Source organism: Xenopus tropicalis, chromosome 1 (assembly GCF_000004195.4).
Source record: "Xenopus tropicalis strain Nigerian chromosome 1, UCB_Xtro_10.0, whole genome shotgun sequence".
Taxonomy (NCBI): Eukaryota; Metazoa; Chordata; class Amphibia; order Anura; family Pipidae; genus Xenopus; species Xenopus tropicalis.
In genome coordinates this window covers 59,392,372-59,416,271 of record NC_030677.2, presented here as the reverse complement: position 1 = coordinate 59,416,271, position 23,900 = coordinate 59,392,372, and the positions used below count along the sequence as shown (strand labels likewise).

The 23,900-nt window shown below is 43.2% G+C and overlaps 2 protein-coding genes across 2 annotated transcripts; both read left to right on the top strand.

The window, feature by feature from the left end:
* Nucleotides 1-7,940: 7,940 nt before the first annotated feature.
* Nucleotides 7,941-9,735, top strand: LOC116411988 (putative protein kinase C delta type homolog). Its single transcript, XM_031904758.1, has 3 exons — nucleotides 7,941-8,162; nucleotides 8,944-9,035; nucleotides 9,702-9,735. The coding sequence occupies exons 1-3, from the start codon at nucleotides 7,998-8,000 to the stop codon at nucleotides 9,733-9,735; spliced, it is 291 nt and encodes a 96-aa protein (XP_031760618.1). The 5' UTR covers nucleotides 7,941-7,997.
* A 1,794-nt stretch (nucleotides 9,736-11,529) lies between these two features.
* Nucleotides 11,530-14,273, top strand: LOC116408301 (protein kinase C delta type-like). Its single transcript, XM_031895085.1, has 3 exons — nucleotides 11,530-11,717; nucleotides 12,167-12,295; nucleotides 13,637-14,273. The coding sequence occupies exons 1-3, from the start codon at nucleotides 11,592-11,594 to the stop codon at nucleotides 13,769-13,771; spliced, it is 390 nt and encodes a 129-aa protein (XP_031750945.1). The 5' UTR covers nucleotides 11,530-11,591; the 3' UTR covers nucleotides 13,772-14,273.
* Nucleotides 14,274-23,900: the final 9,627 nt, after the last annotated feature.

Below are 23,900 nucleotides of genomic sequence, written 5' to 3'. Positions count from 1 at the left end.
GCCTGGTATTGCCCCCAAAAGAGTTATGGGCACAGATGTGTCCAAGTTATTATCAAACCATAATTTCTTTTTTTTTATGTTAGACAAAATGACAAGAAAATCAAAGAATGTAAAACATATTGAATGGTTACTATACCCACAAATAGTTAGCATGTGGTAACTGTGTTAATACAATGGAGCATGTATAAAGATAATATATCAACTTTTTAAATATGTATGTAAGAATATCAGTATACCTAGTAATCAGGCAATAGTTTGAATGACAGGCAGGTAGATAGCCTGAACAAAAAAATATAACAATAAAAAAGTAGCCTTTGAATGAGACTACATTCGGTTGCCTGCCTTGATGACCCTGCCAGCCAGGCAGCAGTTCAGTTCCAAAACATTAAAAAAAATAGAAAAAGGAACTAAGGAAAAAAAGAGGCAAATTGCTTCCAAATATCAAAGTCTACTCTGTAGCAATCCAGTAAAATGAACTTCCCCTTCAATTCTTTCTCTTAGATCAGTGCTGTCCAACTGGCGGCCCGCGGGCCGCATGCGGCCCGCGACCCCCCTCTGTGTGGCCCCCCACCTGTCTGGCTGCTTTGATGGCTTACTCTTGTGTAAGCTTTAAATGGTATCAGTACTGTGATTGACTGCCCCCCCTGCATGGTTCTCACCTCAGATTCAGGCTGTAATCAGGCTGTATTGTTTAACTATGTAATCCCCTGTGTTTTTCACACCTTTTAATCTCTGCATTGTTCACCCCCTGCAGTGTTCACACCTCAGGCTCAGGCTGTAATCACCCCCATTGTTCCCCTGTTCACACCTCAGGAGCAGTAGAAACCCACAAATAAACCCTGCACACTACAAAAAGAACATATACTGAGGTGGTACTGCAATTAAAACGTTTTTTAATATATAGTTATTGTGCAGACTGTAGGAGCAGTGCCAGCATTGTGTCACTGTAGGCTGCCTGTGTGTGCCATATACACAGGCAGCATAGGGCAAGCAGAGTATGGCACACACAGGCAGGGTAGGGAAGGCAGAGTATGGCACACACAGGCAGGGTAGGGAAGGCAGAGTATGGCACACACAGGCAGAGTAGGGCAGGCAGAGTATGGAACACACAGGCCAAGTTTGGCACAAACCAGCCAAGAATGGCACACACAGTGAAAGTATGGCACACGCAGGCAGGGTAGGGAAGGCAGAGTATGGCACACAGGCAGGGTAGGGCAGGCAGAGTATGGCACACACAGGCCAAGTATGGCACAAACCAGCCAAGAATGGCACACACAGTGAAAGTATGGCACGCAGGCAGGGTAGGGCAGGCAGAGTATGGCACACACAGGCAGGGTAGGGAAGGCAGAGTATGGCACACACAAAGGCAGGGTAGGGAAGGCAGAGTATGGCACACAGGCATGGTAGGGAAGGCAGAGTGTGGCAGGTTTTTGCTGTACTACAACCATTAATATGGGTATGGTCATGTGATAACATGGGTGTGGTTTCAAGTGGGTGCGGTTTTAAAAAGGGGAGTGGTCAAAACTGGCTTCCATTATCGGCCCTCCACCACGTAGGTCGGAAAAATTCCGGCCCTCGGTACAACAGAAGTTGGACAGCACTGTCTTAGATCATATACAGTCAGGGTCGGACTGGGCCGCCAGGACACCGGAAAAAAACCCGGTGGGCCCAGACCCGACTCCCACGGGCGACGGTATTCCGACAGTATTAAATTTACGCACGCTCAGGGGAGGACGTTGGGAGGAGGCCCCTGCGGGGAGTTAGGGAGGTTCAGCAGGGGGCCCTAGGGGGTGTGGGGGAACGCTGCCGGCCAGTGGTTCCAAAACTGCAAGGGCGAGGGCAGGTGAAGCACTAATCCACTTCTCTTAGCCCTGCGCTTTTTTGCCTGGCTGAGAGAAGCGGATCTGCTCCCTCTGGCTGTTGCCATAACTTTCAATCCACTTTTCTCAACCCGGCAGAAAAGTTGGGCTGAGAGAAGCAGATTAACACTTCATCTGCCCTCGCCCTTAGGCTCATAGGCCTCTACCAAGGAGGGTAGGGGCAATTACCCCACTCCAGTGTTTTCCCTTCATGCAAAGCAGGGCCTTGATCCCCATAAGGTTATTTTAGATCTAAGCAAATACTGGTTGTCTATATCCCTCCTGCTAACATTGGAGGGTCTCTATGGCAGCAGCAGCCTCATACTTGTTACTTTGTTTAATTCCATGCAGAGACAGAGGCACAGCATGGTCACATGATGCTGGGTGAGGGAGAGATTGTGATAGAAAATGGCTGCTGTGCTTCAGTGTGGGGAAAGTAAAGCTAAATCTGCCTGATTCTGTGTGCAAATTTCTGAGTGTGTTGTATTGCACATTATGCTGGGAACATGGCAACCTGTGGCTGCACTGAGGGAACCCACCACATCCCAGTCTGTGCTTCTCTGTATTTATTTTGTTAGGAGAAGGTAGGTTATATTGTTTGGATACCTCTCCCATAAAGTCTCTTATGTTTGGGTCAGTCTTTTCCTGTCTGTCTGTCCTGTTTCTTAAGGGTCTCAATATCTTTCTTTATAAAATATGTAGTTTGCCAGCCTTCTGCATACACTCTTTATATTAGCTTTAGACAAGTAATTTAGATCCGGCACTGATATTTAAAAAAAAATGAGATGTAACATTCTATTATAAGTTATTTTAAAAAGCTCCCTGTCTTTATAAGGATAGTTGAGGGGTGTTATATTTTCAACAGTAACCTGTAGGGTGCCACCTTTGTATGGGGAATACCAACCTTCAGTAATGGGGGGCGGACTGGGCAGGGGATGGGAAATTCGCCCGCAACTATATTGCTGGTAAATTTGTAATACTGGCACCAGCTGTAGATGGCAATTTGCAAGCTAGGCTGGTCAAACACCTACTGGGTGGCAATCCTAGTAGTCTGAGGGATGTAGTTGTGGCCGGGTCAGCATCTGTATTCCCAGCCCCCATACTACCAAGTTATTAGGGGAACCATTGTTGGCCTACTGGTCACTGGGATTCACAATAAGTCCTGGCATTTCAGGCCCACTCAGCCCCCTGTTGGCCCAATAAATAGTGACTATCTATGGCATCTTACAGCAGCCACTCTGGCATTTGCCAGAATCCGCAGATTGCCAGTCCGGGCCTGCCTGGGCCACTTGGCCCCAGGGAGGAGGGATGTTTCAGCTCAGAGCCTTTGTCTTTTTTAGGCACAATATATTTATACTGATTTGCTTTTGGGAAGGGCAAGTGGTAAGTACAGCGCCCTGTTGCAGCCTCCGTCCACCACAACTCCTTAAGTAGTGTAAGTTCCCCAACTACTGGTGTCAGTGTTTAGCAGTGCCCTTTTGAGGCCTTGGGCTTTCTGTTGGTAAAAAATTCAGCAGCAGGTGCCAAGTACAGCATCAGTGTGGTGGCGGGAGGGGGGGGGGGGACACCTATGTGCCTACCCCATATCAAGCAATTCCCTCAGCTTTGTCCCAGGAAACCATACTCATTGGTACTCTGTTTAATGAATGCTTCTCAAATATTCCCCTAGTTCAGGGGTGCTGCTACCATGAGGCAATTTGAGAAACTCACCTCAGGCGGCAGCGCCCAGCAAGTTACCAGGGTGGCAAAAAGCCGCTCTTGGTAACTTAAAGGGGCCTCCCCTTGTCCACCTTTGATGTGATGAAGCTAAATTGCTGGGGGAACGGTGTTAACTTGACTGCCGCAGATGGCTCGGACCCCTGAGGCGGCACTGCTGCAGTCACACACAGCGTTTACATAAGGAGAACTAATATAGCCCATATACATGCTGATATACAGTTTCATTTGGCTACATGTGACAGAGGTGCATTGCATATTTGCACAGGTAACAATTGCTTGTTTTTCTGTTGTGGCTGGTGGTGCAATTAAACTATAGTTTCATCAAATCTCTCACTAGTGGTGAGCACAGGAACTTATAATCACAAATTCCCCCCAGAAATTGTCACATTTTATAAAAAATGTCAGAAGGGGCACATGTCTAGGGCACAACCATGGGGGGTGCAAGGCACGTACCTATTCCTTCGCCTACCCCTATTCTAGGCTCTCATTCCCCACTGTCGCTTCTTAGCGCCAAATGCCCTAGGCCAGATGCCACCAGGCACCGCTCCAGTTCACCCCCTGCAGTATCACTGTGTATGCACAAAACAGCGAACGCAAGTGTGGTGACACTGCAGGGGGCGGGGGAAGCATGCACTGGATCGGTATCGGGTGGCTAGCCGAGTTGCCTAGGGAATCAGCCTGGCTTGCACAGCTTTAGCCACCAGTTTAAGTTTCATACAGCTGTTTTTCAAAATGGACCCTGGCATTTGAAGTACACAGAGGCCCCAACAGCCACCCTGAGGCCAAATAACTAGTGACTGTATATGGCAACTTACAGCCCCTCTTGCATTTGCACTGACTACTCACCAGCCACAAGGTAGATTTCAAATGACAGTGTTGCAGTTGGTTTTAGGTGAAATCATAATAAGCAGTCCTTTCCTTTCAGGGGTGCTCCTAAGAGAAGAATGAGGGAAGCACAGCAAACCCACAAAAAAACAGCCACCAAGGTGAGGTCGAGTCAGAAGTAAGTATTGTTACTATTCTTTTCAGGAGATGGTAGCCAGCTGGAAATATATAAAGGCAAGTAATGCTTCTTAAAGAACAAGGAAACCCGTGTTATTTGATAAAGCCCCCTTACTGTAGCTGGTGCTTACTGCTGCGGTGCCTTCTATTAAGCGAAACGGTTGCTGTTCCAAGAGACGGAAGCGGGGCAAAGTAGTCCAACCCACAAATCATGTGTGGATGTGGGCCCAAACTGGCCTTTGAGCCGACCTGCACATCACTATTAGTCTGCATTCATAAGGGTGAAAGTTAAAACTCACCATATGATAAATACGCTTCTAAAAATCCCATAGGAATGAATAAAACATGGGTGAGTTTTTATGTATTAAAATCTAAACTCACCTTGTGATAAAGCTGCCCCTAAGTGTGCCAGAAGCTGGTTAGCTGGTATCCCAGGGGAAAATGTTCCAGTGTGTGAGAGTTACTCTGGAAGGTGAGAGCCCTGAAGAAGGGACAAATCATAACAATGAACTGTTGATGAACATGTTTGCTGGTGAACTGTTATGTTTATGTTGAAAGGAGTTTGTCCCAAATAAACTTATGTTTTTGAGAGAAAAACATGATGTCACGTGTGGTGTCCCTGTCTCTTATGCTTCTGATCATTGGCATACCTGCCTACCATAGCTAATTCCCCCAAAATCACGTGTACAGGCAGACAGCATGTCACAATATGTATTCATATAACTGCAGAATGAAACAGCCACATATACTGTATATGTAAATACAAACTGGATTCCAAAAAAGTTGGGACACTAAACAAATTGTGAATAAAAACTGAACGCAATGATGTGGAGGTGCCAACTTCTAATATTTTATTCAGAATAGAACATAAATCACGGAACAAAAGTTTAAACTGAGAAAATGTACCATTTTAAGGGAAAAATATGTTGATTCAGAATTTCATGGTGTCAACAAATCCCAAAAAAGTTGGGACAAGGCCATTTTCACCACTGTGTGGCATCTCCCCTTCTTCTTACAACACTCAACAGACGTCTGGGGACCGAGGAGACCAGTTTCTCAAGTTTAGGAATTGAAATGCTCTCCCATTCTTGTCTAATACAGGCCTCTAACTGTTCAATCGTCTTGGGCCTTCTTTGTCGCACCTTCCTCTTTATGATGCGCCAAATGTTCTCTATAGGTGAAAGATCTGGACTGCAGACTGGCCATTTCAGTACCCGGATCCTTCTCCTACGCAGCCATGATGTTGTGATTGATGCAGAATGTGGTCTGGCATTATCTTGTTGAAAAATGCAGGGTCTTCCCTGAAAGAGATGACGTCTGGATGGGAGCATATGTTGTTCTAGAACCTGAATATATTTTTCTGCATTGATGCTGCCTTTCCAGACATGCAAGCTGCCCATGCCACACGCACTCATGCAACCCCATACCATCAGAGAAACATCAGTAAAAACGCCTGAGCTTGTGGATCTTGCTTAGAAATGGCTTCTTCTTTGCACTGTAGAGTTTCAGCTGGCAACGGCGGATGGCACGGTGGATTGTGTTCACTGACAATGGTTTCTGGAAGTATTCCTGAGCCCATTCTGTGATTTCCTTTACAGTAGCATTCCTGTTTGTGGTGCAGTGTCGTTTAAGGGCCCGGAGATCACGGGCATCCAGTATGGTTTTATGGCCTTGACCCTTACGCACAGAGATTGTTCCAGATTCTCTGAATCTTCGGAAGATGTTATGCACAGTTGATGATGATAGATGCAAAATCTTTGCAATTTTTCGCTGGGTAACACCTTTCTGATATTGCTCCACTATCTTTCTGCGCAACATTGTGGGAATTGGTGATCCTCTACCCATCTTGGCTTCTGAGAGACACTGCAACTCTGAGAAGGTCTTTTTATACCCAATCATGTTGCCAATTGACCTAATTAGTGTTATTTGGTCTTCCAGCTCTTCGTTATGCTCAAATTTACTTTTTCCAGCCTCTTATTGCTACTTGTCCCAACTTTTTTGGGATTTGTTGACACCATAAAATTCTGAATCAACATATTTTTCCCTTAAAATGGTACATTTTCTCAGTTTAAACTTTTGTTCCGTGATTTATGTTCTATTCTGAATAAAATATTAGAAGTTGGCACCTCCACATCATTGCGTTCAGTTTTTATTCACAATTTGTTTAGTGTCCCAACTTTTTTGGAATCCGGTTTGTACTATAGGGATCTGGCAAAGGTGCCATTTGACCACCACAGTGTTATTAGGGAGTGTTGCTGTCAGTGTCAAAACGCCTTTGAACACCTGTCATGATAAAATGGTCAAGTATACACAAGGGTCACAGAACCAAGAGACAAGAACAAGACAAGAAAAATCTAAAATGTCAGTACAAGGACAAGGGCCATTGTTCACAATATTGTAAAGTTTTAATATATTTAACCACTCAACCAAAGCATAAATCGTATGCAGTAACCTATATTAAAATCTGTTTTGATTGGTATATGTGCTTTTTATGGGTGAGCCAATGGACAGGGGCACAACACAAACTGGAAGTTTGTATAATAAGGATTAATTATATCTTAGTTTGGATCAAATACAAGGTACTGTTTTATTATTACAGAGAAAAAATGAATGATTTTTAAAAATCTGAATTTTTTTATAAAAATTGAGTCTATGGGAGATGGCAATTCCATAATTTGGTGATTTCTGGATAACAGGTTTCCAGATAATGGATCCCATACCCGTATCTCTTCCATAAGCTGCTCCAGGCAGAGTTTTGCTTTCTTTAGGCAATTATATAAGTGTTAAGTAACGCTAATGGTAACTTTGGTTGCATCTATTGTGTTTTTTTAATCTCTTTGAGAGACATTGGTACTTTACAGGTACTTTACAAGTGTGGCAGCCTCTCTGCGGGTGTGTGAGTTACAAGATGGTATTCACAAAAGTGAAATAAAGTAAAATTGTCTCAAAAAGAACAACAGATTCATAAAAGCCTTACTCCAGTTTCATAAAGTAATTTGGCAAGTAATGCACCATATGAAAATAGAGAAGCATTTAAGCCTCATACAAAGCCATCAGAATGAAAATTGCAGTTAAAAATGAGTTTCTGTCTGTCCTTGGCTAGTATTGTGTATTGGCTAGTGTAGTTGCCAGACAAGAAATCAGTTCTCTTCTAGGCAAGAATCCAATTCACACAGTGCCTTGCACACTCCTGTTATTTTCCTTCTCAGATCTGCTAATACAAAGATTCAGTGGTGCAAGCAGTCAGGGAAAAAGGAAAGGAACAAATTTTAAGAGACAGATAGAAACTGCTATTAATAGCAATTACTAATAATGTTAAATTAATTTATATATTTAATATCTAGTTGTATGTGAATCATTCAGTCTGTGTATAATTAAGAAAACCCCTGCTACTGTTGATTTTGCTATCCTCAGGTTATGCTGGCTTCACTGAAAAACTGCAGAGAGCAAGTGGCAGTCAAAGTGATTCAGAAGAACCCAACGGAATCACACATTAAGAAGATCTTGGCAGAGACACGGACCCTACAGATTGCTGAAGGTTGTCCCTTTCTCTGCCACGGATATGCAGCATTCCAAACGCAGGTACATTATAAAGCCAATACTGCCATGCAGTTTGTGTTACTAGTCACCTTGCTTTAGAAGTTGCTACTGACATTAAACAATATTATACTTCTTTATATATTTTATTTATATTTTTATATTTTTTATATTTTATATCATGTAATAATTCTTACTTGTTCCTTTTATTTGGATGCACGTCAGTGTTAAGTATAGTCACGATAGTCAGTAGAGTCTGTAGATTAGCTGCAGAGACAATGAAACATTGCAGGGCCTTTTTCATTTGTCTGCAGCAGGAATAATATTTTATTTTTCCACATCAGCCCACCGGTTCTTGGGCAATAGATTATGTGAGTTGCTTAGGGGAATCATTACATTTGTACTTACACACACACACCTGCATTCTCAGATGCACATTCACAGATACAACATATACATTCTGGTTTACACTCCCTGATTCTGGAAAACTGCTATTAATATTCAGTAATATTTTGCATCTACCATGGTATCAGTATTTCTTGCCCTGTATTTGGTTTTGCTCTAAGGCTAATGGCAGATAGGTCATTTGGCAATGGATCAACCCATCAACACATACTTAATTCAAATGCATACTTCATTGTTTCCATGCCAGAATCTGATTTGTTTGTGTGCTGATGGTCTGATCCCATGTCTGTCAGCTTTTCTCCCCTGGCAAGTAAACACCAGCCCTCTGCTATTAGACCAAGAACTAATACTGTTGTGCACTGTTCTTCAGTATTCTAGAATCTCCCATGTTTCAGTCTCTTCTGATTTATCTTTGTAACAGCTGCATGCCTTTCTTGTAATGGAGTGCATAAGAGGAGGAAACCTGGAACAGCTAATGGATATGGAAGGTCGGCTGAAGATGGACAGCGTAAGGTAAGTAACTGTGAAAAGGCAATATGGAGAAGCATAACAAAATAATGTCTTTATAATAACACATGCAGCTATAGCTGTCACCCTAACCTACAGAAACCCAACTAATTCTGCTATAATGCTCAGCTTAGATGCCCTAATAGTCTGTGGTTCTATAGCCATATCTTACTACCATTGTAAAATACATTTTGGCCAACAGTATATACTGTACAGAAAAAATTTAGAAATATATAAGGGCAGAGTTTAGCTCCTTTATCTGGAATGGTAGAAGATGGGCAATTGGCATTGGCTTGCAAAAGATCAACCCAAATCCAATGGTGCTATAATTTTCCCATATGTCAAACTATACAATTCAATCAGCACAATTTTGCTATATAACAGGGGAGAGTTGTACTCATTCTAAATGAGATTACAAAATCATCCTTTACTGAAACTTGTTAGATTATTCAAGTAGGGCACTTACTCTCTAAAGTAAAAAATACCCTAAGAATTACAGAATCCATTGCCCTTAGTATCAGGCTGAAGGCTATGTACTGAAGTTGGGGCACACCCTCGGGGATCTGAATTGAAGTAATGATCTAGATGACTTTTTAATTACCAAAGATGCCATCTTTTGGGCCATCACAGGGGCTTATGCATCCATATGCATTTTACTTTATCACTCTAAAGGCACCCACCTATGCAGAAATGTTGCTCAAAATGATACACAGTGGTTTCTCCAACTGCAGAAGGCAGCAAATGAGCCTCAGCTATCTATACCAGCAGAGAAAATAATCCATGTACCATTAGGCTGTAAAGTGTAAAAAATATATAATTTGACTTAAATGAGAAGATGCAGAATTTTCATTATTATTCTCTTATTTTTTTTTAAAGATTCTACTCAGCAGAAATGATCATCGGTCTTCAGTACCTGCATTCACGCGGTATTGTGCACCGGTAAGTAAAACTGTTCAGTAACAACTCTAATCTATTGATTCTTTCCCACTATTACTGCAACTACTATCCAGCCATAACTCTTAGCTTCTACATGTGAGTTTTTAATGGCACTTTGATACTGAAGTTTTTTTTTGTTCCTCTGTCCCTTCCTTTTTTCTATTATTTTGCTGTTTAATATGTAGTCATTGTATTAAACATTGTCTTTCAGTGATCTTAAACCACCTAATATTCTGCTCAGCGCCGAAGGACACATCAAAATTGCAGATTTTGGCTTGGTTGCAGATGAGATGTTCGGCAACACCAAAAAATATAATATCATTGGAACCGTCAACTTCATGGCTCCAGAGGTGAGACACTCAGTTTTATTACTTACTAATAGGAATTACGGGATATGACTGAACCTAAAAGCCAACCTCTGCAAGCCAGCAAACATGTCATGGCCACAGGACTTGCCTGTAGAGGTGTAATATGCTCTTTGTGTGAGAAGAGCTTTATTAATAGTGTTAGAGTAGATTTTTTTCTTTAAGTTTGCTTTTAGTGGTGAAAATAAGCACATAACAGATAATAATAATGGGACAAAAGTTAGAAGAACAAAAAAGAGAAAGGGAGATGAAGGAGGAAACTAGCTAAGTGGTTATAAAGAACTCATCAACCAGTAGAAGTAGCAGGCCATTGAAGCTGTGGATACTTAGGACCCATTTATGACCTCTGAATCTGTATGCAAAAAACTATCTCACGTTGCCCACTGCCGCAATTGTCCACACTTTGTTTAAGAGCACAGAAACCTGAATCTGCCCTGATGAATACAGCACTGTCTGTGTTTAGCAATGCTATATTTATGAGGTACACAGGGATCCCCCGTCACACCCTAACCATTCCCTAAGTTGCACATCATTCTGAGATTTTTAAGCAGGTACAAGGTACAGAATGCTGTCTGACTGGGGAAGAAGTACGTGCTGAATTAGTTGCTCAACCAAGTCTTAATGCTCTACGCTTCTATTGTAAATTACCATTTTAAATAATAGTAAAAAGGCATAGGAATTCTCGTGCTCATCAGCCCTAAACCAGCTTACAGACACCTGTGTTTTAGGTACTTACCTTACAAAATCCTCTCTTAATCAGCAGAGGAATTAGAACAGTTGCCCTATGTTCTAAATTTATAATTAGGCCATTTTTTTTTTATTTTATTCCGTGGTGACATAACTCACTCAAAGATATAACATAGTGACACAGTAGTTTACATAGGAATTGAACTAAGGCCTTTCTGAGCCCACTGACTCAAGCACTGATTATTTGATGCCATCAGTCATTTATTTAATTGTAAATACGTGAGAAATGCTGCAGCGGAATTTTTACTGTTTTCTATAATGCATAGCTAGAAGTCTATTTTCAAGCCTTTAGACCCTGTTAGATGTGAAGAGGGATTCTCCACCAACATGCTTGCTAGGTCTCCAGGTTAAAAATCTAATGATTGTGAATGATGTATAAACTTAATGCAGGAATAATTTCCCAAGAACTCTTCATTAGTTAGTAAAGCATCTGTCCTTGATTTTCTAGATTCTAACATGGAGTGGATATGGCGCAGGAGTGGATTGGTGGGCATTTGCCATCATACTGTGCAAAATGGCCACCAGAAGATCTCCATTCTATGAAGGCTCGGTGATGGAGAACCTGCTCAATTCAGTGATCAATGAGCAGCCTGTTTTTCCTGAGGGTCTCAGCGCCGACCTGCAAGAACTTCTGCAGGAGGTGAGTATAAGCACGTGCAGGGAGGTAACGCATAAACAACACAAATAGCACAGGACAGGATTTCTTTGACAGATGAGGGGGACAGTTATCTTTGCACTGTTCAGTTCCCAAGCAATCTCTTTATTTGGAATATGAAGCCTCTTGAGCAAAATGCTGTTGTTGGAAATCAGGTTTCATTTGAAGTGGCTGAAATTCTGGCAATATATGGACCAAGAAAGAGTTATGGGATAGTGAGGTCTCTGCATGATACACAGCTACAGAGAAATAAATTTAAATTAAAAATGTAAGAGATTTAGAAAGTTTTAAGATGAGAAAGTCAATGAGGAATTTTGCAGTGCAAGGGACTCTGGAAACCAGAATAAAATGATTTTTTCCATTAGCCACCTTGATAATAATGCAGCAGGAAGCACATTCTGTTTATACAGCTGTTAATGAGGTTTTATCTTTAGCTCCTAGAGAAGAATCCAGACAAGCGCCTGGGCACGACAGGAAATATCAGGCAGCACCAGTTTTTTAGAGCCATTGACTGGAGAGCGTTGGAGAGCAGGAAGATACCACCTCCTTTCCTGCCAAGAGCAGTAAGTAGATCACTGCCGCAGCCCCTGCTTTATTCCCCCAGGCTGTATTTACCCACCATACATATCCCTGACAATCATTAGTTATACTTGTAGTTCAGTGTCAGCTAAGCTACACGGGAGATTTGTCGGATGGTGTCGGATCAACAGAAAGGGTCCTACATGTCAGATGTCACTGCACGGCTGTGCTGACCAGCTTCATAGAAGACAGCATAGATGTTGCACCAATTTTGTTTTCCAAAAACACAGAAAAGATAGCAAGGGCTAGACTTATCAAAATGTGAGATTAGAGCTTACCGCAGAAAGATTTTTAGAAGCATATTTATCAAATAGTAAACTCTAGCTTTCACCCATTGATAAACATCCTTCTAAGAAATCCTTCAATAGAAATAAATAGAAAGTGTGTGAATGTGGTGAGCTTTAATCTTACATTTTGATGAATCTGCCCCCAAGTTTTTGCAGTTCCCTGCTTGGGGGTTCCTACTGTTCTACACACTTATTAGTGAATTTTTCAATCTAATTTGTTTCTCTTCAGTTTTTGTTCCTCTTTTACATCTGCTCATTAACCCACAATCCCACTTTTCTCAATCCCTGTGCCATTTTGTACCCCCTTCACATTTTGCCTTACATGTTCACCCTTTTTGCTTTTAAATATCCCCCTCCTGTAGCAGTGCACCCAATCAGATTCTTTCAGCAGTCCGACTTGGGCAAAAAAAAATCTCAAACATAGATCAGAATATGTAATTTCCTGCATGGGGTAGGAAATATGGACTGTTCTAGTGGCTTCTTTGCTTTCCGGTATGCCAGTCCTTTATTTTTCTTAGAAGTGGAACCATGAATTGGTAGCAGCAAAGCCATAAAGCATGGGCAAATAATGTAACTATAGTTGAACTCGTAGGGTGTGATGATTATTGTGGCCTGCCACTGTACTCCTGGATTATTTCTAAGAGCATTGGTTATAAGGAATGACCAGACCAAGTAACATACCGAGTATTTAACTTGTATATCACACACTGGAGTCTATGGAGGCCTGTCAGAAATGGAAAGTATCAATGCCCCAATGCACTCCTGATCTGACAGGATTTTTAAACCTGTCCAATTGATATATGGCTGATTTTCGTCCAGATATCGGTTGAGCAGGTCCGTCAGTAAATCCCATACACAAGCCAATAAGCTGCCAACTCAGTCTGGAGGGAGTCGGCAGTTTTTATTGGCCTGTGTATGGCCACATTAAGCCTCCTTTTTGAGTCACTGTATGGCACATACAGCATACCCAATAACTCTGCCTCCCCTGTAACTCTCAACTCATATAAAGTAAATAAATGTTTGTGTTCTTTCTTGCAGATAACACCTGCTAATGTCAGTGCAGTCTGTAACGAGCCACCATCATTCTTAGAGGAGATGGGCTGTATCAACGCTACAGGCAGCACAACAGTGATTCAGGATCTTTCTTTCCTGAGTCCCAATTGGGAAGTATAACCTGCTCCAGACAATGAGAAAATTTTGGGCCTGAACATCGCCCCCCTGCCTCTGGCCCCAACTATTGGCCCCTGTCTCAGGCCCTATCTCTTGGCCTAACCATTAGCCTCTGTCTCAGGCTCTTTCTCTTGGCCTAACCATTGCCCCTTGCCTTAAGTCCTTTCTTTTGTCCTTAACATCAGCTCCTTTTTTAACATCGGCCCTCCCCCTCGGGCCCCCAAAATCGGCCCTCCGCTCTTTTTTAGGCCCCTAACATCGGCCCTCCCCTCTTTAGGCCCTTAACATCGGCCCTCTTTAAGGCCCCCAACATCGGCCCTTTTAAGGCCCCCAACATCGACCCTCCCTTCTTAAGGCCCCCAACATCGGCCCTCCCCTCTTAAGGCCCCCAACATCAGCCCTCCCCTCTTAAGGCCCCAACATCGGCCCTCCCCTCTAAAGGCCCCCAACATCGGCCATCCTCCTTTAGGCCCCAAACATCGGCCCTCCCCTCTTAAGGCCCCCAACATCGGCCCTCCCCACTTAAGGCCCCCAACATCGGCCCTCCCCCTCAGGCCCCCAAAATCGGCCCTCCCCTCTTTAGGCCCCTAACATCGGCCCTCCCCTCTTTAGGCCCCTAACATCAGCCCTCCCCTCTTAAGGCCCCTTACATCGGCCCTCTTTAAGGCCCCCAACATCAGCCCTCCCCTCTTTAGGCCCCTAACATCGGCCCTTTTTAAGGCCCCCAACATCGGCCCTCTTTAAGGAACCCAACATCGGCCCTCCCTTCTTAAGGCCCCCAACATCGGCCCTTCCCCTTGGGCCCCCAACATCGGCCCTCCCCCTTAGGCCCACAACATCGGCCCTCCCCTCTTAAGGCCCACAACATCGGCCCCCCCCTCTTTAGGCCCTTAACATCGGCCCTCCCCTCTTAAGGCCCCCAACATCGGCCCTCCCCCTTGGGCCCCCAAAATCGGCCCTCCCCTCTTAAGGCCCCCAACATCGGCCCTCCCCCTGGGGCCCCCAAAATCGGCCCTCCCCTCTTAAGGCCCCCAACATCGGCCCTCCCCCTCGGGCCCCCAAAATTGGCCCTCCCCTCTTTAGGCCCTTAATATCGGCCCTCCCATCTTTAGGCCCCCAACATCGGCCCTCTAATCTTTTGGCCCCCAACATCGGCCCTCCCCTCTTTAGGCCCCCAAAATCGGCCTCCCCTCTATTTTAGGCCCCCAACATCGGCCCTTCCCCCCTCGGGTGACCAACATTAGCCTGTACCATCGGCCTATTGTACTGAGGGCAGAGCTGACTGAGGTGCCAAAGGGCGAGGCACTGAACTTGTGGCGTGTGATGAATCCATGAGATGATTCCATCTCTCCTGCTGATGCCACAAGTTTTATTGTAAGTGGCACCTCAAAAGCTCATCTTTCAGTGCAATTCTATATTTCTTTCCCTTTTTAAAATTTGGCCTGGTTTATGATCAATGGCAAATATCTTTATAAATTTGGCACAGCTTTTGTAATGGTGTTATAGTGTAATAAAAAGGCAAATATGCAGTTTTGCCTGAGAATAAACAGCAGCACTGATAGAGCTAAACGCTCAAATGATGCCCCATGCAACAGAAAAAGGTAAGTAGAAATCACTTTTTGAAGTAAGATGAACTTATAGACAAAATACTTTGCAACTTGGAAACAGTTGACACACTTTCAGCCTTACCCTGTACTTGGGGAATTTGGCGTCTTCTGTTTAGGAGAAGTTGTAGATAGAGATTCAGTGGGGTTTCTTACTGGTCTGTGGGATTTTAGTGACTAATCTGACTTTCAATCTGCTTTTCCTTTTTTTCATGCCAAACCGTGGACATTTACAAGGAACTGCATCCAGAATTCTGCTTATAGTAATGCAATATTGCACCACTAAATAGCTGAAGGTGGGCACTTTCAAACAATATATAGTTTGAGGGGGTTCTGTGCAGGTATGGGGGGTTACTTAACAGACAGAAAGATGTTTAATTGGTGCATAAATCCCTAATGTATTTTTTTAATCTAAATTAGCTGATACAATGATATATTCTCTGCCTGTTGTCATTATCTGAGAAACAATGGAACCTCTGGACTGCACCGAATCAGCGCCACATGGAGAACTGGAGCAAATAGGCAGCACTTGAATCCAATGCTGGGCCTTACATTCCCGTTGAACAAGCAGGAAGTCGTGGATTCAATACTAAGAAGCCGCTTGAACAATAACACAAAAAGGGAAAGTTGTGCTCAACCACTAAATTGTAAACCATTAAGCGGGGGTGCAATGAGGCTGTGACCATAAAATACATATAAACAACCGCAAAAAATCCCCTGCACTCACCCATTATCAATATGTAGAAATTGGACACTAGGGCATTTCGCTACTAAGAAATGCCTTCCCTACCCACCTCAAAAAGAGGGATTGTTTGTCCGTACATTGCAATATACTTCAAGCTGGCCAACTACGTCAAAGTCATCCCTTCTGGCCAGTCCTACCCTAACTGACCTATATAAGTAATTTAAGATTAGTACTGAGCAAAGGGACTAATTTTTACCTGCAACATGCTTGCGTATAAGGTTAAAACCTTAACCTTATACGCAAGCATGTTGCAGGTAAAACTTAGTCCCTTTGCTCAGTACTAATCTTAAATTACTTATATAGGTCAGTTAGGGTAGGACTGGCCAGAAGGGATGACTTTGACGTAGTTGGCCAGCTTGAAGTATATTGCAATGTACGGACAAACAATCCCTCTTTTTGAGGTGGGGAGGGAAGGCATTTCTTAGTAGCGAAATGCCCTAGTGTCCAATTTCTACATATTGATAATGGGTGAGTGCAGGGGATTTTTTGCGGTTGTTTAAGAAGCCGCTTGTACAAGGAATCCCACACAAACCTTTTTGCTGCAAAAACTTTAAAAAATGAATAAAAAAATAAACAAAAAGAGTATGAGTTGTGCCTGACAGTTACAGTGCAGTTAATAACCCGGAGGCAGTTCTAGAACTACTAAACTTGTGGGGGGGGGCAATAGTTACATGTTAATTATATTGCACTAACCCAGAGCTGTGTTTACCAGATTCACTTTCCTGTTATTGGCTATTTTCTTTATATCATTTCCTTAGTTTCATGAAGGTTTTCCCTACTAAGAAGAGATGTCTGGCACTGAATGCAAATAAAATGTGAAATGTGGCTAGCACAAAGGGTTAAAATTGCTAATTGTTTCCTAAAACTTAATTTCACATCACTTCAGTTGCAGTAGAAAAACCTCTTCAACATATTAATGGGGATTCGCAGCCTTTTGTCAGTGCACAAGCCCTTCAATAACAATAGGAGTAAGCAGCCCCTGACTGGAGGTAATACCTTCATATCTCCTCAATAACTCACGTGGTACTGCACTGATGCGCTGAGAGATGAGATATCACCTCCCCTTATAGGCGATAGCTCATGTATTGTTTCACCAACCTCAAGTGAACAGACCCCTATAAGTTATGTTTCTAGGTATGACATAAGGAAAACTGGCCACACATGAATAGACCACCCCCCCCTCATTTGAAGAGGTCAGCAGCACTTTTCATGCTAAACCACCTTTGCTCCTTACAAACTAGTGGTTTGTCCCCTTCCCACAGAGTGAGAAAATTCTAGGGTGAGAAAATGCTTTAAATCTTTTCTTGTGCCACTACTCTTAAGGTGGCCATACACGGACCAATTTTTTACTTACAAACGACCGATTCCCGAACGATCCGATGCTATCGTTAAGTTATCGTATAGTTGGTGGTGTACGAACGATCGTCGGCCCACTAAACGAGCCGACATTATCGTCCCCAAAATCGATCGGCCAGGTTTAAAAATTTTGGTCGTTTAACGATAAAATCTGCCAGTTGGTGTGAGTGTCAGACATTTGTCTTTCAACGATTGTTCTCTGCGCATGTCACGATTGCCAGCAGCGGAAGTCAACGACATCGATCGTACGTAGATGTACGATCGTAGGTATTTTACGATAATGATGCGACAAAATCTTTCCCGAATTATCGTTGCCCGTGGATGGCATATCGTATGGGAACTCGATCGCCATACGATCGTTTGTCGATATAATCGTTCATCGCACAACGAGCGAAATCGCCTCGTGTATGGCCACCTTTAGCCTCCCCAAACACCAAATCACCATCCTCCAATGCAGTTTAGTTTACCTGCTTTTTAGGGTGCTATATACTACACCCAACCAATTTTCGTTGTCACAATTATGCACATTATTTTCAATATATATACCCACCTCTGGCAGGGAGACTAAGGAAAACAGAGGAGGATAGCACACACCAAACAGCATAAAAAGTGCTAAGGTTGTGTATATTTGATTCTTTCAGCCCTACGTTTTTCTGGCAGGCTGAGAGAAGTGGATCCACTATGCTTTTATTTTCCCTGACTGAATATTGGCTTAACTGTGTGAGAGACGCCTTAAAGGGGTTATTCATCTAACTTTTAGTATGATAACATTGCAGGGTCTCAATAGCAGCAGCAGCCTCATACTTGTTACTTGTTTTGTTCCATGCAGAGACTGAGGCACAGCTTGGTCACATGATGCTGGGTGAGGGAGAGATTGTGATAGAAAATGGTCACAGTACTTCAGTGTGGGGAAAGAGAAGCTAAAGGTGAATACCCTTTGTCCGGTGCGCTTGGTGTTACCTTATTCAAGTTCGTTATTCATCCCTGGCTATGGGTTCGGGGCCCTGAGCACCCGGACCACCTTTGGACTACGGTGAGCTTCTTTCATCATACACTCTATTATTTTGTGACTTCTCTGATTGCCTCCCATTTGGGCGACAGACCCGGGGTTTTTACTTCACACTTGGTATGATTTGATTTCTGCCGTCGGCATCAGTAAAACTTATATAGTTATCATTGATTAGCGTTTGCTCTTTGTATTGATACATATATTGTTTGATTTATTGTTTTTGATTTAAGTGTCCATCTGTCAGTAAAGAAAATGCCACATGTGGTATAGACCTAAATAGGGAGGCCATCTGTCCTGTTTTGACCCAGAAAGACCAGTTTTCAGAAGGGCTGCCTGGGTCAAAACTGCCTACCCAGTCACCCCAATTTGGAAAACCAGATAAGACTCTCTGAGACTGACGTGGCGATCAGCCAGTCGCCAATCACCATGTCATAGCCCCACCACTGTGTTGAAAGACACGAAACGCATCAGGATTGATGTGAAATAACTCCTAACCTAACCCTTACTCAGAGCTGTGTATCCCAGAAGTGAGGTCTTTTTGAGCATCTTTTATACAGTTTATAGCAGGGGTTGTTTGCCTTTGAGGTAACTTTTACTATGAATAATATTCCCGAGACAACTTGCAATTGGTCTTCATTTTTTATTATTTGTGGGGGTTTTTTTAAACGATCTCACTATTTGTTCAGTAACTTTCCAGTTTGGAATTGAATTTCAGCAGCTATCTGGTTGCTAGGGTTTAAATTACCTTAGCAACCAAGGAGCGGTTTTAATAGCAAACTGATATATTTATAGGAGACAACCTAAATAGAAAAAAAGCAATAAAAAGTAACAGTAACAAAATTGTAGTGTCGTAGAGCAATACATTTTCAGTGAGCCCCATTTAAAAGCTGGAAAGGGTCAGAAGAAGAAGGCAACTTCTAAAAAAAATTATACAAAACTAAATAATAAAGGCCAGTTGAAAAGTTGCTTAGAATAGGCCATTCTATAACATAGTAAAAGTTAACTTAAAGGTGAACCACCCCTTTAAATATACAGCAAAATTCAATGATTCCATACAGGTTTCCTTGCGCGGTAGGGATGTATTACAGCCATAGCTGCACAGTACACAATATAACCATGATGTTTGTGCTACCAGAGGTTCTTTTCCCACTGGTTTCATTACCAGTAATTTAGCATTTATTCTGTGTTGTGCATTTGGCTCTCTCGCATTTTCGTGATATTTGCGATCTTCAGAAATTATCGTATCCAATCTGAATTTTTCCCATTCGAGATTCGAACTCGTGTTTTAATGAATGGGCCCCTTAGTCTCTCTGTAGTTATTTATCACTGCGTGTACTTTTCTATATTATAAAATTGTACATATCTGCAAACCCTAGTAGTGGTTTATAAATAAAATTATACATACAGTGGCTCAGTGGGTAGCACTTCTGCCTTGCAGTGCTGGGGTTCTGAGTATGTGTGAATGTGGGACATTAGATTGTAAGCTCTCCTGGAGCAGGAACTGGTGTAAATAATGTAAATTCAATGTAAAGTGCTGAGGAAATAACAGGAAATAATACATACATGTAAAAAGCAATGGAAACATGACCAGGTAATTCCATACAATTAATTCCCCACAGCAGTCAGCAGAGGTCAGTGTATCCACCCCTAACACAATATTATCAGAAGAAATTTTGTACATGGAAAACTATAACAAAATGGAATCATTTATTGATACTGGCAAGTTGCAGAACTGCTACTGTCATATCCGAGTGAAGACAAATTGGAGGCCATATTTAATATGCAGATAAGTAGCAATATGTCACTATCAGAAGGGGACCTAAACTTGTGCCGACTGTGTGACTAGCCCAAATATACAGCATTGTAATATACATTCATTTTTTTCCTTATAGTTATAATAAAATAGCTTGTTCTTTCAGCTGTATCAAGAGGAACAGTTTCTTATCCTGTGTCTGTAAAGCAATGGGACAGCATCTTGGTTTTTATAGGCAGACGTGGGTTTACGCATTGGCCCCTAAAATCTGACTTTTGGCCATATCCTTACAGTCAAGGGGGGAACTTGTCTCCAAAAGCTACTGCCCAGGAGACAAGTGCCTTGTCCCTAAAATCCGTCACACCCCATCAGCAAGGAGGAATGGAACATAAGAGAAGAACAGGGGGAGTGGGAGTTAACCATTTATATCTCCAAAACAATGCTGTGCTTTAAATTAATTTTGTTTAAAAAAAAAAGATTACAATAATAGTAATAATAATAACAGCATATATAAATTGTGTTCTGCACAACAGTTGCACTTTAAAAAACAAGCAATTTTACTAGGGAACGTAAAACTACGGGCAGCGCCGGATTCATGTTCCGTGCGAACCTAGGCCGCCCCCGCTGGTTGCCCCCCCTCGCCTAGTGCGCATGCGTGAACCCCCCCTTCCCGCTGTGGCAGCGAGCGCGCATACCATACATTTAAACTGCCATATGGAGCAGTGGGGAGAGATCCCCATTGCTCCGTATGGGAGCAAAATTTAAAAATTTAGTTGCGGCGGGGCGGCATGCCGCCCCTAAATTTCTGCCGCCCTAGGCCCGGGCCTTTATAATAATAGCAATTTGCATATACTCCCGAATGTTATGAAGAGTGATCAGATGAATTGCATAGTCCTTCTTTGCCATGAAAATTAACTTAATCCCAAAAAAACCTTTCCACTGCATTTCATTGCTGTCATTAAAGGACCTGCTGAGATCATTTCAGTAATCGTCTTGTTAACTCAGGTGAGAATGCTGACGAGCACAAGGCTGGAGATCATTATGTCAGGCTGATTGGGTTAGAATGGCAGACTTGACATGTTAAAAGGAGGGTGATGCTTGAAATCATTGTTCTTCCATTGTTAACCATGGTGACCTGCAAAGAAACACGTGCAGCCATCATTGCGTTGCATAAAAATGGCTTCACAGGCAAGGATATTGTGGCTACTAAGATTGCACCTAAATCAACAATTTATAGGATCATCAAGAACTTCAAGGAAAGAGGTTCAATTCTTGTTAAGAAGGCTTCAGGGGTCCAAGAAAGTCCAGCAAGTGCCAGGATCGTCTCCTAAAGAGGATTCAGCTGTGGGATGGGAGTGCCACCAGTGCAGAGCTTGCTCAGGAATGGCAGCAGGCAGGTGTGAGCGCATCTGCACGCACAGTGAGGTGAAGACTTTTGGAAGATGGCCTGGTGTCAAGAAGGGCAGCAAAGAAGCCACTTCTCTCCAAAAAAAACATCAGGGACAGATTGAACTTCTGCAGCAAGTATGATGAATGGACTGCTGAGGACTGGGGCAAAGTCATATTCTCAGATGAAGCCGCTTTCCGATTGTTTGGGGCATCTGGAAAAAGGCTTGCCCGGAGAAGAAAAGGTGAGCGCTACCATCAGTCCTGTGTCATGCCAACAGTAAAGCATCCTGAGACCATTCATGTGTGGGGTTGCTTCTCATCCAAGGGAGTGGGCTCACTCACAATTTTGCCCAAAAACACAGCCATGAATAAAGAATGGTACCAAAACACCCTCCAACAACAACTTCTTCCAACAATCCAACAGTTTGGTGAAGAACAATGCATTTTCCAGCATGATGGAGCACCGTGCCATAAGGCAGTGTTTTTCAACCTTTTTTGGGCAAAGGCACACTTGTTTCATGAAAAAAATCACGAGGCACACCACCATTAGAAAATGTTAAAAAATTTAACTCTGTGCCCAGCAGCAGTGCCCCCCTAGTACATTGGTGCCAAGAGCAGTGCCCCCCTAGTACATTGGTGCCCAGCAGCAGTGCCCCCCTAGTACATTGGTGCCAAGAGCAGTGCCCCCCTAGTATATTGGTGCCCAGCAGCAGTGCCCCCCTAGTACATTGGTGCCAAGAGCAGTGCCCCCCTAGTACACTGGTGCCCAGCAGCAGTGCCCCCCTAGTACATTGGTGCCAAGAGCAGTGCCCCCCTAGTACATTGGTGCCCAGCAGCAGTGCCCCCCTAGTACATTGGTGCCAAGAGTAGTGCCCCCCTAGTACATTGGTGCCCAGCAGCAGTGCCCCCTAGTACATTGGTGCCAAGAGCAGTGCCCCCCTAGTACACTGGTGCCCAGCAGCAGTGCCCCCCAGTACATTGGTGCCAAGAGCCAGCCCCCCTAGTACATTGGTGCCCAGCAGCAGTGCCCCCATAAGTCAGTGTGCCCCGTGGCCCCCCCTAATACATTGGACCCCAGCAGCATTTTACTCTTCGGCGGCTTCAGCAGCATCTTCCCCTCACGCGCGCCGCCTCTGCACTTCTGCCTACACGCGACCGCACACAGGCCCTTTTATAACGTTGCGCCCCGTGCGTACTGACGTCACCCATACACACGGGGCGCAACCAATGACAGGGCCCGGATTTTTTTTTTTTTAAAGTAAAAATTGCGGCCCTGCCTACGGCACACCAGGCAACATCTCGCGGCACACTAGTGTGCCGCGGAACAGTGGTTGAAAAACGCTGCCATAAGGCAAAAGTGATAACTAAGTGGCTCGGGGACCAAAACGTTGAAATTTTGGGTCCATGGCCTGGAAACTCCCCAGATCTTAACCCCATTGAGAACTTGTGGTCAATCCTCAAGAGGCGGGTGGACAAACAAAAACCCACTAATTCTGACAAACTCCAAGAAGTGATTATGAAAGAATGGGTTGCTATCAGTCAGGATTTGGCCCAGAAATTGATTGAGAGCATGCCCAGTCGAATTGCAGAGGTCCTGAAAAAGAAGGGCCAACACTGCAAATACTGACTCTTTGCATAAATATCATGTAATTGTCGATAAAAGCCTTTGAAATGTATGAAGTGCTTGTAATTATATTTCAGTACATCACAGAAACAACTGAAACAAAGATCTAAAAGCAGTTTAGCAGCAAACTTTGTGAAAGCTAATACTTGTGTCATTCTCAAAACTTTTGTCCACGACTGTATTTACATAGACCTTTCTGATAAAGCTTACTTAGTTTTTACCTTTCCTTCTCCTTTAAATGTTCAGAAATGAAATCCTACACAACTGAATAGAGGGCTAGAGAATTCCCCTTTGGCAGATTATGGTAAGATACGTTTTCTTTTTGACAAACATGCTCCATCTATACCTGTATAATGCCTTGTATAAGTTATACTGACTGTTCTAAATATTTTTTATTGTGGTACAAAGTTATTTAATCAAAAAGCTTATTGTTTGCTGGTTTTATAAATATTCATCCACCATTGGCCTCCCCCTCAGTCAGTAGTGGGTAGAACCACCTTGGCTGCAACTGCAAGCCTATCAGCTTTGCACATCTGGATGCTGCAATTTATACCCAGAATTCTTGGCAATATTGCTCAAGCTCAGTCAGGTTGTACTGGCCATGTTGGTGAACAGCAATTTCACCTGATTCTCGATTGCATTCAGGTCTGTG